At 34.1% G+C, this 17,601-nt stretch overlaps 1 protein-coding gene across 1 annotated transcript in view; it reads right to left on the reverse strand.

Moving 5' to 3' along the window:
* Window positions 1–209: 209 nt before the first annotated feature.
* LOC135195520 (single-stranded DNA-binding protein 3-like) overlaps window positions 210–17,601 on the reverse strand; it is a 226,354-nt gene continuing 208,962 nt past the window's right edge. Inside the window, 1 exon segment of the mRNA XM_064221758.1 lies at window positions 210–2,321. Coding sequence (XP_064077828.1) covers window positions 2,211–2,321 — 111 coding nt within the window. The 3' untranslated portion in view covers window positions 210–2,210.

Genomic DNA, 17,601 nt, shown 5'->3' on the forward strand with positions numbered 1-17,601 from the left:
GGAGTAAAATGCACATTATTCTAGAAAAAGTGTTTACCTGAGTAGAACTGCATGTTTAATATATATAAATATACATAAGTATTAACAAGGTTAATAGTGCTAGAAAATATCCAGTTCATTTAAGTGCTATGAATACAAAAGTACTTACCAGTGCATAAAGTCCTCTTAACAATAATTAATAATGAAAAGGATAATGTCAATTTTTGGTGTCTTATTGCCTTAGCCATTTTATTGAAAATTGCTACACATAATATATCTGCTATGTTCTACTGTACAGGGGATCTTGGTCAAAACAGACAAACCGGGCTGAGCTGTCGCACCACCAGAGCGACATACACCCAGGGTCTGACACCCAGTCCTTCTGGGTCACAAGTCACTGGATTCATGATGAAGGGATAACTTGAATTTAATGAATATGTGATTGAGCCCAGGCTAAGATGAAGTTTGCTATTGAGGTGGTTAGCCCAGGGTCATTATGAGGTGTTAAGTGGCAACATGTTGTGTGATGAGGTCAAATTCAAGGCTACAAGTTCAATAAATTAAAAAGTCAAAATTTTTCCACTTGTTTAGAGTTGATGATGCAGTCATAGAACAGAGATGATTTTAAATACAAGAATATGTGCTGCTGCAGGAAGTGAACACCTCCCAGGTGTGATGGTCGAGTCTGGTGGTGCTAGTGCATCCCGGGCGATACTTTTCAAGTGATTTACATTTGGCGTTGGTTGAAAGGCCAGCAGTGAAATGAATAGCACTGCAAGGCCCAGGGTGGTGGTGGTGGTGGTGGTGGGTTATGGTGTGGTGGTGATTGTGGTGTGGTGGTGAAATAGGTAATAGTTGTGTTGGGTCACGGGGGGGTGGGGGGTGGTGGTCATGTGGTTAAAACGGTATAACATAGGGAGTCTAGAAGAAAGATAAAGAGATAGATTTGGACATGACAAATAATAAATTATTCCTACAACTACAACACTTGGATAGATCTGTACAGAATAGAGACAGGTCTTCTTCATCACTTCCGGTCCAGTAGGTATGCTAACACAAAGTAGAGTCTGAATAAAAGACTTCCCATCTGATATTATTACATGAGTTAGGCCTGAGGCCACAACAAAGTCTGAGTAATACTAAAACAGCCACTGCTGTCTTTTGCACATGTGGAGGGCAAATCACATGCCAAGGTCCCAAAGGTCCCAGGCTAGAGGAATTTGTACATGAGTGTCAGCCCCGAGAGAGTAGCTTCCTATGGCTGGCTCTAGGCCATCATCCTTGGAATTTTGAGGGTGTCAAGGGGCCATCCCAAGAACACATCCCAAGGTGATGCTTGTGATAATGAGAGGGGCTGCTGCTGCTGCTGTTGCCTGGGACTGTGTGGTTTCTTGAAAAGTTGAAACGCATTGGGCACTTCTACAAGGTTCCAGCCAGGAGAATGGGCAGCACTGGTTGGCTGGTTGAGGCATCCGGACACCATATCATGAGCAATGATGGATGGTCTATGAAAATATCTACATCTCCATCCTACCCTTAGCTGCCTCCATCTCCTGACACTTTTGCTCTGCTTATGGATCTTGAATCTTTGATGAGCGAAATATTTAAAACATATGAAATAATAATAATATTCAAGAGCAATTTTGTTTCCTACAAGATTCACATAGAAAGCACAATGAATGACACAACAGACTTATCATCAAACAGCATAAATCAGAGCCATCATTTCTTTTCTTAATATTGTTTATGCAAGAATTCAAACATCAAAACATTTCTCCATGTGCTTATCATCATCATCATCATCCTCTTGTCTTTCCAGACTTTGTTAAATAGGTATATCACTAGTGATTCTAATCAAATTATTTCAAACTTCACAATAGGATAGAGCTCTCCAACACAGGAGTTCTGGATTTTGATTCACTTGATGAGAATTGCATTGAGGTCTGAGAAACCAGTTCCTCATACGTCAGTGAGGACCCGTTGTCCCATTGTCACTCCACCGCACATAATCACATCACTATATAATAATAATAATGTGGCAAACTGTCATAGTGCAGGGACTCTCACCACATTCTGCACTTGCACAATGCCCTCATTACCTAACTTTGACAAGCACTTGACAGCTAGGGAGGAAAGGAGATCAACCCCAGACTTGTGTGCTTTGTCACAGTTTCTGAAAGGATCTGAGAGAGCTAATTCACAGGGTAAAGTGGGGATGGGAGGGGGTCACGTCACGGCATAAAGTAGTCTGGATGATCTGGTGGAACGTCCTTTTCAAATCGCTTTGCCTCTTCTTGCATACTCTCCTTGATCTTTAGTATGGCTGCCGACTCATTCTGATCCTGCAAAAAGAGGTAAAAGCTCTTCAGTAATTATGCCACAAGATAAAAAAAGAGGGACTGTAATCATTTTCATCAAGTAAATTATAGTTATGCAAGACAAATAAGGTAAATAAACACAAAAGGTAAAATGGGTAATAATAATAAAACATGGTTAGTTTTCACAAAATAATAATAATAATAGATAACAAAAAAGCTCAAAGCCAGGCCCTTGACCAAAGGCTTTATCATGTAAGGTGTGGGCTATATATTTAGAGGTGGCACATAAAATCCACTTTGCAATCTTGCATAATAGCATTAAACGTGTGTGTGGCTTGTGAAATCTACATATAGTATATATATAGAATATATATATACGCAGAATTTTATTACAGAGGTACATGAGAAACACTCAAGAGAGGCAACCAATGGTGCTGAGAACCAATTTAAGTGGCTCAGAATGGAGGGTCTTGTCAGGAAATGGATTTTCTTTTGGGGATCTATAACACGAGTATATTTCCTAAGAGGCCCGTAACAAAAAAGGACAATGAAAAAACTTTTAACGATTACCAGTAAAAAAAGGAAAAATTATAACAAAACAAAAATTTAACCAAAAAATAAGAAAAAATTATTTAAGGCAGAAAAGACTTGAAATGACATACCTGACTAGACCCAATTGTGTTGTAAGTGGTAAGATCATATATTTTCAACCATACAGGTAGTCTATAACTGCCGCTTTTCACAATATATTTTTATAAAGCCAGCCAGCTTTACAGACTCCAATAATGCTTGAAATAAATGATCCCACCAAATATTAAGAGTGGAGAAATCATTACATCTACACAGGCCAGTGAGACAGTCCACCCATCAACACCTGAGTGATCTGTTCCCATCAAGCACAGACACCTACACTCATCATGCACAATCAATAACAGCCAAGTCATGAGGAGATGGACTTAAAAACAAAATATATAAATAGATAAATAACATTTCATAAAATCAGTGACATTGATGAAAACAAAAAGTGAAGAAGTTGTAGGTGTCTTGTGCAAGGTCCATGAAACATCTAAACAGCCTCCACCACCAGTGCCCGGGCGCCAGAGTCGAGTGGCACCACACAGCTACACAGCCATGCACCAAGAGTCCTATACCAGTGTCTCAGTGTGTCCCAGGGTCCCTTGTGTGTGTTAGAGGAAGTGTATATTTTATAGGCTTACATATTTTGTGGCTCCACTAAAAAGTAGAAATGTTCTTGTATCTTTACCAACACAAATGGAAAACTGAACATACCTCAAGGCATATCCTTAAATAAGTACAAAGTAATATACGGCAATCGTTTACTTGACATGTGATCGTAATGCTGTTTAAAATATCTCAAGATTTACTATTGCACTAGCTTGATGCTACATAATTTCACCTGGAACATACAAATTTTCACAAATGGTAAATATGCTCAACAATGAAGAATTTGTGAATATGCTCTTTATGACAGTATGAAAATGTTTTGATAATGCGCTTGAACAAAAGAGTGAAGTGAAAATGAATATTGTGGAATACTTGTGGTTTATAGTAAAACAAAGTACTGTTGATTGGAAAACTGGCTTTCATTTACATGTAGTCTCGATAAAAATGAGTAATTGTTATTTTGCTGAAAATAATCTCGATTGCTTTTGTAGACAAAGTCTACTAGAGAAAATCACAATCTATGCAATGAACACTTGAAGTAAGTTGACTATGAAGACTGGGAGTCTAGTAGGAAGAAAAACATAATAATTTATTGAGTAACAAACTTTCCCATGATAATGTAAGATCTTTTAAACCCACAATTTCATATCAATCACTAACTTTGTCTAATACTTCTAATCATTTAGTTCGTATTTTATTCAAAGAAAAGATAGCGCATGGAGACGTCATGGCCAAAATCAGAAATTTGTATCTAACCACTGAGCAAATTATATACTGTACTTTGCACAGAGCAGTTTCAATAAACCATTTCACATTAGTATTTCAGAAAGTTGAATGTAATTTGGAATGATCAAAACAATTACTCCATGAAGACTTCGTATTTGAAAACTTAAATGCTTTTAAGGAATCCGCAAGCCTAAAAAAAACCTTCAGATTTAGGATTGATTGTAGAGGCAAGGGACTAGTTTCACTGAAATTGAGTACTATCTTTAGCCACCTAGATACAGCACAGATGATCCTGGATTTTCATACAGTTAAGTCATATGCAAGTACAATCTTTTAAATGAAGTAAATAATTATCCAAATGCTTCAACACATTAAACCAACACGAGGGTGGAATCCTGTTACCGTGTGTGCAAACAGACCTGTGGAATTTTGTTTTTTTTATTACAGTGTTTTATTATTTGGGAGGGTCTAGTTAAAGTTAGTCTCCAAAACACAGTCCATGTATGTATTTGGGAAGGACTCGACAGACTTTTTAGAGAATTCCTTGGAAATTTGTGTCTTGAAAATATTTCTACTGATATTGAAAAAAAAAACCTGTTGTTATTGCCTGGACACTTTATACCTTTGTCTCTGGTAATGTATGTCTGAACTGTGCAAGCAGTATATCTGTATACAGACCCAAATTGGTAAACTACCTTATTAAGAAGTTTTTAATCCTTAAAACCCAAGGGACTGACACAAGGTATAATAGGATACAAGATGACATGTATTGTACAAAAGAGAAGTTCTTTCATATAGGGCTGACTCGGTGAAATGTGGTTTGGCATAGGTGGTGATATTATCATGGCAAGTTGACTGGACTGGTACTTAGCCTAAGCTTAGAAATACCCAAATGTTAACAAGAATCGGGAATTTAGCAGATAATCAGCCGTTACGTACTTATATTTGTCAAATTTACTTATAACTCTCTCAATTGTTTTCTGGAATAAAATTTTATCTGCCTCTGTATTTGGCAGCATTGAATACTAAAATTACAGTAGGCTGACTATTGAAAAGCTTACACTTGACCCATGGAACAGTTCATCAAAACTGAGTTTTCTATCCATGCAAAACTCATAGCTTTTGAGGAAGTGGCAAAAATTAAAGATTCCTAAGATTTCTTGTGAAAAAGCTTCCTTTACTACTGGTTTTCTGCAACATGTTTTGCGTTCCTATAGTGTGCAAGCTTTCAGCTCTTGGGCGCAAGTTTTCAGCTCTTGGGTAGGAGTACTGCATGTTGGTTTAAAAAAAAAAATCTTTACTTATTCAGGCTTATGGCTTAAAATTCTTCAACTGCTCATACGACAACATTGTTTACTAATGCTTTTCTTCAAATGAGGATTTATAGGTGATGTGACATTACGTATATGATATCTTTGGTAGAAAATCTCAACAATATGGCAGTGTTTTCCCATTCAAATCACTTTATTTAAATGTAGAGGTTAAAGACTTTAACTGCCTTTCTGTCTTATACTACTTTTAGAGTATGATCTTTTAATGACACATGCTAGACTCGCTCTCAGAACTGGCATTAAAATATATTATCTTGTATATGTAAAAAAATAAATAAATAATTAATTTCATGCTTCATAATAATAATTTTAAAACAAATATACCTTAAAGGTATGAAATGTATTTTCTTTCAGTGCCATGATTCCAAGTCCTCTTGGGAATACTATGTTCATGGTGGTTGAGACATCTTATCTTGGGAATATGTTCTTGGTGATCGAGACATCTTATATACAGTGCATAGTTTAATGGTTTAACAAAATATAATACCATACCCAGAAAAATAGTTGCTGAAATGTACAGTTCAGTATGTTTTAAACTTCAAATGTTTTATAAGTAATGCTTGTATAGAAACATGAATAGTACTTTCACTTCCCCGAAAGATCTGTCCTCATATGCTCGTATATATTTGATTTTACTGGCCAAAAGAGGTCATATGCGACACATCACATCAGGAAATATTAGATTGATCTTTCTCTACACAAACATTCGGTGAAACCTATGCCACAAAGGATTTAATGCAACGAGTGCACAGGATAGAAGACAACAGCAAAGAACAGCTATAATTATAAATGCTTATATGAAAATTCTGGCAATAAAATGTTGATGACTTATGATTCTCTGCACAAACCTATCATAATGTTATGATGATAGTTACTTTTAAAAACTAGTCCTTCTTCCAAATCAGATGTTTTACTTCATCTCTGGTTAGCCAGATAGATATGAACAAAACTCCTCCCTCACCAAATTACTTTTAAGACCGTAACTAAAAGCTATCTAAATATTTTGCAATCTTCAAGACTAACTAAAAGGTATTTGAATATTTTGCAATTTTATAATAATTCTAATGTGAAGTTGACAAGTAAAAAAAAAAAAAAAAACTCAAAAATACAAATTACAGAAACCAAAAAGAAGTTATGCAAAATTTTAACGAAAGCAATGACAGAAGTGCTATAGCCATAGAGTAAACAGGTAAGAGAGCTAACTGGCCATGTCGGAACTGGGATTCTGCCTATACGGAGTATTAAAACATTATGAGCACAAGGTAGAAACCCAGAGAAGTTCCATTATTTATAAACTAATTTAATGAATCTTGCCAGGCTTGTCGGAGAATTTGTTCTTTACAGAGAAGTGAAAATGTCAAGTTTAAAATAGACAGTTAGGCAGGAAAATACCAAAGGCAAAGGATGGAAAATAAAAGGGAGAACAACAGTAGTTGGCCCTTAAAGATCACTAAAAGAACCTGCTATACCACCAAGTCTGGCACACAAGGCACAGTGTCACTCCTTAAACTAACATGACTACTGTCCAAAATATAACAAAACCTGATGAAAGAAATGTTAACCAATTGTGGGGAAAATAATACAATGATAACCTATATAGGGAAAGCTCAACACTGACAACTAGTGTCTAGTTTCATGTTAAGTGAAATTGTCAAGAGGCAGTCTTAACAATAGGGAACCACAAAAGCATTATGCAAAATGCCATACATGATGAATTATGAGAAGGTATCAGACAGCACCAAAACAAACAATTAGAGGTCACTGGGTTATTATAAGTGGGTTAATGAGACTAAGTCACATTGCTACTCTAAAGAGTTTGCAAAGTGTTCTATAAAATTAAAGAATCTTGACCGTTAACAAAGAATATTTAAGGAGCTTCCCAGCTAACAGAAAAGACATGAAAAATTGTGGAAACAAAAGTAGCTGAACCAACTGTGTCCTTTGAAATGTGTTGCATAAGCTGCACTACAAGTGATATCTCTCTGGGACTCAAAAAAAAAACCAGGCGCCAGTCTGAATTAAAGATTTACAGAGCAAGTTACAGTAAAAGGTTGATAGTAATGGCTGGCAGGTATATTATAGAGTATATAAAAAATAAACCCAAAGTCCTGTACTGTTCATCACACTAATATATGAAACTTCCTAGTGTGTCCATGGAAACTATACTGCTTAATAACAGCAGGATTAAAGAAGACTGCTGAATGCTTTAAAGACTGAAGAGTCGATGGAATGAGAGGAAGCAAAGGAAATTCAGTAAGGAAGTAACCATGCAAGTGCTATAATGAAACCAATATTGTAATGGATAGTGTCATGGAAATAATAGATATTGTAAGGCGTATGTGAAGTATAAGATCTTGGATATCAAAGAGAGGGAGAACCCCCTCCACCCCTTAAAAAAATGCATAGAGATCATACTGCAAATGAGGAAGTTGCTGGGAGATGTAACTTATAGACTGGAACATAGACTTATGATGGTTTGGGAATGAAAAGGGGAGGAGCAGTTGCTAGACATGGAAGTAGCAAAATAAATCCAGTAGGAATTTCCCCCCTCCCCCCAACCCCAGAAAATCATGGGAAATAGTTAAGGGTAAAAGATCTAAACCAAATAAAAATATGTGCAATACGCATATTGCTGAGGAGATTGAACAAGGGGAAATTTGATATAGAAATGTTAATGATTTTGATGAAAACAAAGAAAACAATTATACTACTGTATTAAAAAGAAAAAGGAGCTCAACCTTGTTTCACATGCCTACCACTGCTAAATCCCAAAACATTTTTTACAAAAAATACTAAAAGAAAAAAAAATGTTCAGTAAAATATCTTTTTGGAGGAGGGCTCACGATCTTGTTCTTTGACAATTCTGACAAGTATACTCAACAGGGAAATGCAGATGATAATCATCATTACTTTTATGGGACAGTATAGTGTCCAAAGGATTTAGGAAAGGATCAAACAGTTAATTCACAACAAAAATGCTTGAAACTTTATAAATGAAAATGGTGAAATTTCGTTTCTCTAGGTAATCATGAAAACATCTCAAATGAAAATATTAACTGAAATTAGTTGTCCTTCACCAATAATCTTTCACGATGCAAAACACATGTTCCAGCAAGACGGTACAGTCTTTTGCATTATCCTTTTTTGTTGTCCAGTTAAAACTGATGAAAAGGCACACATTAAATACCTCACCACTGTCTGTTGTAAATATATTATGCTGGTTTGAAGGTTGAGAAATTTCAAATACTTACATGAATAAAAGTGAAGACAACTAAATAGAAAGGTTTTATCTTACAAATATCAAAATACCCATGACACTGGGTTGCCTTAATAATTTATAAACAGGTTAATTCTGAATAATGAGAAAGCTTATACAATCTTAAATAAAACAGTAAAATAATTGCTTCAAAATAGTACATTTAAGAAAGAGGTTGCCCAATCGATTGAAATTTCTTAGGTCTCACATGAGTATACTATTTTTAAGAGATTAAAATGCTCAGAAATTCAATTCTGTAGATGAGTCAATTAAAAAAGTTGAGAATTTTGACATTGCTTCCTTCTTGTACTATTCCCTCTACTTCCCATTCATTATGAGGTGAAATTAGGAGTGGCAAGTTTTACCATTGTTACACATTTTCTACCTAGGAGGAACTGGACAGTAAAGGGTGATCGTCAGATAACATTACAAAGTTCAGTTTATGGACAGGCTAATGCTATCATTACATGGTATCCCTTTTTATATGCATATTAATGAACACCACATTACTACTGTAGATATGGCATTTAGGAGGAGGTCGTAATTTTTAATTACTTCAATATATTTATTCATACCAAATCAAGGTATCCTAAATTAGGTAGGCACCTCAATATTTTATAACTTTAATTTTATAAAATATAGTGCAAACATTATTTTCACTGGCTATGAGAAAAGATAAAAACAGCTACAATTTAATGTTCATAAAAACCAAACCATACCTCACTGATCTCTTAATATGGCATGTCAGTTTCTAAAAGTGCCTGCAAGAATTGCATTTGCAGCTCCTCTTGACAGATCAATTCAAAAAGTGACAGAATTATCTGCCCATCTTCCTTTATAATTTTCAAATCAGAGCATTTCTTGGCTTAACTTTTTTTTTTTTTATAAATATGATTTATTCCCTTGTCTCAAAAAACTATAATTCAGACAAATCAAGAAACCCTAGTTCCACTCCTTCCTAACAAGTAAAGTAACAATGAATTAACACAAAAACAACTTTAGTGGCACCCTTTGTTTAGAATATTGTCAAAACTGGGTTAAAGCACTCAGAATCATGAAAAAATTCACTCAACATGCAAGTATCTACTTCTATAAAAATCACGATATAAAGCGATTTTGAAGCTTACGAACATATAGAAAAGATTTGCCGTCACTGCTATAAAAAAATAAACCTAGTTAAAAAAAAAATAGTACTGATATCTCAGGTAGCAGGATTCCTAGTGGTGAAAAAGGGGGCAGTAAAGGATCGCTGTTACATCTGTAAAGCTCGATTGTAATGGTTTTTGTTTGTGCTAAAAATATAGTCTGCTTGTAATCAACTTTTTCCTATAAGTATGGCATAAATGTTACTGCATATGGTTAATACCTATGGGATTCTTTTATTACACAGTTCTTGCCTTAGCACATTTTATGCTCTGGCTTGACCATAAGCTGTGAGTAGCTGCCAGCAAGATGATTCCTCTGACCTTGGATCATTTCAGCTCACCAAGGTAATAGACATGCACTGTTTGTGCATATTGAAAGATACAAATCTATCAACATGCTGAGTGGCTCACACTGTGCAAAGGCAAGCTTCCTAGTGTTGGCTGTGTATTTCATCTTATTAAAACATCAAGCTAATAGCGAATGTATAAAAAGCCTACATGGGTGAAATATATTCCCATCACCATGATTAAGCATTAACACGCATGTAGTATTCATACTGGGAGGTTTGGGAAATTTACAAATTCAAAGATTGAAAAAAAGGACTATTTTGAAACAACAACAATAATCAAAGATATCAAGAAGAATATAAAATACTGAATGGCTAAAACTTGTGATATGCATGCTTTTAATAATAATAAAAAAAAAACTACTGATGCCTTAATGTGACTTATAAAAATACAACAGTACAACCAAACACATACACACAATACTGTACTATATTGCATGTTTACTCTATAAAAAAAAAATTTAAACTTTATCATCAGCACATCACAAGTTTTCATTTTTCTAAATTTGAAAAGTCAAGTTTCCTTGAAATGGTATAAATGGGTAATTCACTGCATACTTCTAGCTGCAAAGTGATACTGGATGATATATGAAAAGGATAAAAGTATTCATAATGCTAGCAATTACTGTAATGGCAATAATAAAAACCAGCGGCCGAATAAAAATTCTTCTCAATTATCATATGTAAAATGCAACTGCATATTCTTTAAAAGCTTGTGATCACAACAACGGTGACTCATACGCAGAGATGAAGATGCAATCTATCTTGAGTGTATACTGTGCACATAAAATCTTGACACTGCAATATTCCAAAAAAAGCTCATACAAATTCTATGTTCTGTGAAAAGAATATAATATGAATGAATGAAAAATCTGAAATGGATATAACTACAAAAATTACAGTATCATTTTTCTATCTTTATACCACTGCATTCTGTGCAGGATAAAAAAAAATCATTCGCCTATAAAATAACTAACTAATATATCTTATTCCAGCTTCAACTTGAGTGACGAATACTTTATCACTAACTCACACAAGACATTTTCGTGTTGCATTCACATATAATTTACTTCAAATAGCTTTGTAGTGTGAGAATGAGTTTTAAATTTTTACCAACAAACGCTTTCAGTAAATTAATAAGCACATTTGGCTATTTTCAGTAATACTTGGAAATCACATCAAATTAAAATGACTTGTTTAAAATATGCATACACATATGAGCACATATAGCACCAGGGTCAAGTAATATGAAAAGAGATACTGTATTACAAACTAGCAATGGTGTTTCAAACACTTAGAAAAATATGCACACAGCAGAATAATCAATTATAAAGAAAGTCCTATGTATAACGGTTTTATCCTACAAAATGAAAAGATGAACACTACTTATACAATTTTTAAAAAATTAATGTATTACTGCAAGAATGCCCAGTTTTTAATATAAAGAGAAATGTAAGACTGATGTATAAGAGTGCAGGAATGTTGTTTAGTGCGGAAATGTAGTGCGGGAGAGTGTTGGGATAGTGTACGGGACAGGACAGGGCCCACACCGGACACAGGTAGGACAGCGATCAGCAGCCAGGGAGCGGCGGCCGGACTCACTCACGATACTCACAAGTCGCACTCTAAACTTGGTCCTCACGCAACCATTGTCACGCCTGCTTTCAAATGATGCCTAAGGTGCTTTCACGGCTGTTTAAGTCCTAATAAAATTGAAGAGAGTCAAGATGGGGCCGCGATGGAGCGGTGAGAACACCAACACAGAGGCTGAGTTCTCATCGCTAGGTTAATTAACATCATCAGAGTAGCCTGAAACCTGCATCAAATCTGAGAGAATAAGTGAAGAAAAGAGTTTCTGCCAATAAAATCAATAAAAATTAAGGGGCAGAACTGACAAAAGGAATTATGAAGCTACTTGTAAATAAACAAGGGCAATCAAATGTAAAACTTGGCAACAAGAAACATATACACAGCTTCTAAAAGGGGAGGTAGTGCAGAGGGAAGCAGGGCTTGTGCTGGGACTACTGAGAGAGCTCTGGGCTTAGGTTGTTCACAAAGTAACTCTGCTTCTTGACCAAGGAAGAAAGAAAACAATACAGTAAATATGGGTATATAATATATTCTAATAATAAAATGCTTAAACTCATAACTTCTTAGAATGAAAGGTACTATTTCACTTCACATGTTCTTTCTTTGGTGCACTGACTTGACCTGTAAGTCAAAAACTAAATTTTGGGTAGTCCAGAGAAGTTATTGTATTTCCAGGTGATTACAAGGAGACTATACTACAAATTATGTCATGTCTCAAAAAAGAGAAAGCATAAATAATCAGCATATTTGAAGTCAATTAAAGAGAGACTACAGCACATCTATATGTATTAAAAAAAAAAACATGAATAAGAAGCGTATGGTCATTTTATGTGTGGTTAAGCAAATTTCCAGGTTTAAGTTTATAGCCCTGTTATTTTTAGGTATATATTTATTTCGATGAGTATTTAAATAAGTATGCATGTACAATACGTATACTTTTGTTGGCTAAGAGCCTACCAACAGAACAAATCTGAAAAAATGTGATCCTCACTAAGTTGTCTTCTCCCAAATAATGTTAATCACAAGGTTTTCTACTAGTATAATGTTTTTCACCTAAAGATAAATCTACTTTGCGATGAGCTTGACAAAAGTGCAGAAAAATGTGGCAAGCAGTCTATTAACAGTCACATGATAAACTTTCCAAATAATAATTCACCATTTGACAGTACCTGGACAAAACAAACCAACTGCAATGCCTAGACACCCCTTACAGTGTGTGAACATGAACAGAGCAATAATCCCTATTACCTAATGGTACACTTATGGCTATACTCCTTGGTTAATGGTGCCTGCAGAAGCAATAAACCTCTATTCAACACTTCATAATTTTACACTTTTCAAGCACTTTTGAAAATGAATAACAATAAGTTCTTTGCAACGTAAGAAATAAAATTTTATTCCAAACATAAATTTTATGTAAACCATTGTAAAAGCAAATAAAAAAGATTACGCAACCAGAAACTGCATCATCTACAAACGTAAAATTGTAGAACTTATCAGTTACTTAAAATAACCTAGAGCTCCATTTTTTTAATTAAAACTTTAGTGCTGTGGTTATTTACGAATTGGGCCCATTTTTTATTTAATAAGAATATTTCCTAAAATTTGGCATAAGTTATGACATTTCTTTAAGTAAAGAGCATTCAAGTTACCTTGCTTTATTAACTACTACTAGTGCATTTTCTATCAAATCCTCTGTAATGGTCATATTCAAATAACGATACAATTTCATGTTAGAGAAAAAAACTTATTCAAGAAAAAATTCTCCCTTTTTCAGAAAACACTTGAAGAAGCAATAACAACTGATGATAGAAAGAGCTTGGGGCAGCCAATGGAATACTACACTCAATACCTCTCAGATTTGCTATTTCTGGCGTAGGCAATAAAATGCATGTGATCATGACATTCCTAACCAACAAAGCAAAGTGCTACATATATTGACTTGGATAACTGTGCATCCCTAATAACAAATGAAGAAGGATAAAGTTGCCTGGAATTATTTGAAAATTTTTAATTCTGCTTCTTGGTAGCTAAATAACTGGCTACTCTTGGGGTTTACGATGGTGGATGAAATATGTATTCTCTAATAAATATGCACAAGATTTAATTAATGGATGCTACACCAGTGATTTAACAATAATGTTACATGGATTAAAAACTAAATTCTATTATCAACTACATAGACTATATTATCCTGGTGGCACTGTCTTTCACAGACTTAAAATATGTATTGTACCAAACTGCATCAACGCTAGGGCAGTGTTTTTGTTAACTCCAATTGCAATGTATGGGAATTTTCCAATGGGATATGAACAAGTGACCAATGCTAAGTACTGAATGTGTACAGTCGCACTAGTATGCATGAACAAATATATATGATCAAAAGAAATAAGAAGAAAATTCAGACTTCTGTCCCTTTACAAAATCACTGAGAGCTTCCATCAATGAATCTAACCAAATGTATTTGGTACCATTAGTAAAGTAATAAAACAGTAAGCTGATGTGTTGTATCTTACCTTGTCTAATATACTATGCTGAAATTAGAATATAAGTACTTGTTTTATACTTCCCTGAATGTAAAGAACACAATTTGCGAGAGCATATTAATAATCCTTCAAAAATGTAATAGTGACCATATAATATGGCATCACCCCTTGGCTCATCAGAAGTAGTACCATCTCATTAGCTCTTCAAAGTATGAAAGTGTACCTTTTATGGTATATAGTGTGTGAAATACGAGACAAAACAAATGAGGAAACGATGAAAATACTGTATATGTAAACTTCACAATCTTAATTCTGGTGTAAATGTAACTGGATAAAAATCCTTTAAGGAAAGAGTTGTATAACTGCTTATCAGTAAATCACAAATTATGTAAGATGACATACAAGACCAGGATGATTATAATTCTCATGGTACACAGGAGTCTATCAATATGGTAAAATTATAATTATCTTCAATAAATGTGTGCAACATCATTATATTTCGCTTGACTCCATATATGAACTGTAGAAGACATGGTAATTTCCAACACTTTCAGTATATGTATATCTGCACAGTAAAATCAAAGTTGATAAGGCAATTACTATATCCTTCTAAAAATGTATAATAACAATTCACAAAAATGAGATTGGATGCCATGGAGAACATGCAAGCAACATTAGTTTATTCTATCTATTGATGTACGTACCGATAAATGTCAAGTGTAGATAGTGTCAATTTTATCAAAGAAAGCAGTATTTACAAAGACAAAATAATGTCACTAGTGTGAAGTAAAGGACTGAAAATAAACAAAAATGAAAGAAATTTCAGCAACAAAACTAAGACATAAGTTACCCTGTTCATCTAATAATACTATCGCCTATTCAAGAATGGAACATCAGTTGAATTTTGATCGCACGCACACACTTGCATGGCTTCATGCTAGCTTCCTATTTTAAGAAAATTTTTCCCTATATTCAGAATGAAGACTTTTCTTTTCTTCCTCAAATTCTATTCTGAACAACATATTCCTACATTTGTAGCAAATTTCACTAAACAACTTTACACATATGGCTTTAGATTTTTTAATTTACAAATAATGTTTCCGTCAACCATTTGCATGATCCATTAACCTTTTAATATAACTTAAAACTTAAGTTTGTAGTTTTTTTGTGAAATATAAAAAACTTTTGCTTCTGGCAATTAGTAATTTTTATACAATATGAACTATAGAACTATATTTTAGTAAACGATTTCCAACTTCAGGCAATTTTGCCATTTACAAACAATTCTGTAATCCATGTTGTAATTTATCAGGTGTTGCTGTTAATATACTAACGGAGAAACCCAACTTAAAATTTGGTATTAAAGGAAGTTAATTATAGGGATGGCCAGTTGAATTACAATAAAGATTGGGAAAATCAAAATGGGTTATTTCTTTTATACCTACCTATGATACTCAATTATCAGAATGAATGCAGCGGTCTTACAATCTGTCAGTTCTGTTGTAATGGAGTTCCAATTCCCATAACCTGAACTACATCATGCTTATTTGGATTGTACAATACATTATTCCAATAAACTACTATAACTCTTATTAACAAGCATCATCAAAATTGGCTAATGGCAACTATTTCTCAGCTGGTTAGCAACTCCAAATTTAGGAGTCTGTATTTTAAAAAATACGAACACAAAATACCTACACCTATCTAAATGACATGTTGACAATTTTTTTAATATCTGAAAGATTCAAATTTTGACAGATCTTTATTTTTGTTTGATTCTGAGGTGAAAAGAAGATTGAAAATTTAGAAGTATATTTTTTTAAAGCTAATAATTTCCATACAACTTTCAGCATTTTTGTGAAAGTCTGAAAAAGGCCCTTGCAAAATTTTTTATTTCATCCTTTTAATAAAGAAATCTGTATACTGAGTATGTGTTTGACATTTTAAATTACAGTGAACTCCCCATATTCGCGGACTCTGGATCTGCGGACTCACGCATTCGCGGATTCTTCTACGGGCTTTATTCACAGGAAATTCGCCTATTCACGGTATTTTTCCATAAGAATATCCACAAATTACTGTATTTTCATATTAATTTCATCATAAATTGCACTTTTTGTGATAAAGCTATTCAAAAAAACAGGTAAACATTTATAGTGGTTTTTCTTCAGTTTTGATTAACAAAAAGGAAGTTTTAAGCATTTTTACAGGGGTTCCAAGTATTCCCAAATTCTAGCTATTTGTGGGGGGGGGGGGGCTGGTATATAATAAACCGCTGGCTCCCCCCTGAATACAGGGGTCCACTGTAATCTTATTAATTATGGAAAGAGGGGAGAGGGGAATTTAGAAAACTGAAAGGGGCACATAATTGGTTTTTTGAGTTAAGTGTTTTTCATTGTGTCTCGGAACTATGTATAAACTGACAACTGTATCCCTATTAATTAAAATGTCCTCAGCCTCTTCAAATGAAAAAAGTATTAACATAAAAGTTCTTTAATGTTGTGTAGTGTCAAATTTAAACTTTAATGTTACCCTTTTTTCATAACGTGAATTAAATTATAGAACTAAGAAAGAACACCCTCTTAACAGAAATATCCCTACCAGAATTATTTTAATTCATCCTAAAAATAGCAGGTTTGTTTAATAAAATTCTAATATGAGAGTACAGGTAATTAAAAATTTGTCTGATCATTGTTTACAAAGAAAATTAATTCAAAGTCTTATGTCCCTTTTTATGAAGAAAATGTGTTTAAATGCAACTAGTCTAGAAAAATTAAAAACAGAGTAGGTCAAGTCTCAGATATTCAGGTTATGGCAGGTCAGGTCACACATGAAAGAACATGCGCTTCAAAGCCACTCTGGTTTCTCTCAGCTACAACCACAAAACAAATTCTAAAATACAGATTTGTTAATGGATTACTTTGAAATGAATTACCTCTGCACAACCCTGACTAACTATAAAACTAGTAACTCACTCAGTTAAAACAAACAAACAAAGGAAGATGCTACTTAATGCACAACTAGTAAAAGGTAACGTATAAATGGTCTGTTTGTCTTTAGATTTTGGTAGCCAAAATAAAAAAAAAATGGATACTCTTAATATTTCTATGCTTGCTACAAAACGAAACAAATCTGAAGGAACTATGATCAAATAAGTTATAGAGCACCATGTAGAACATACTTTCCAGTATCCAAGGCTTTGCATACTGGCAAACCAATGTAGCTTACCAACAAAAGT

The sequence above is a fragment of the Macrobrachium nipponense genome, chromosome 16 (genome assembly GCF_015104395.2).
Source record: "Macrobrachium nipponense isolate FS-2020 chromosome 16, ASM1510439v2, whole genome shotgun sequence".
NCBI lineage: Eukaryota > Metazoa > Arthropoda > Malacostraca > Decapoda > Palaemonidae > Macrobrachium > Macrobrachium nipponense.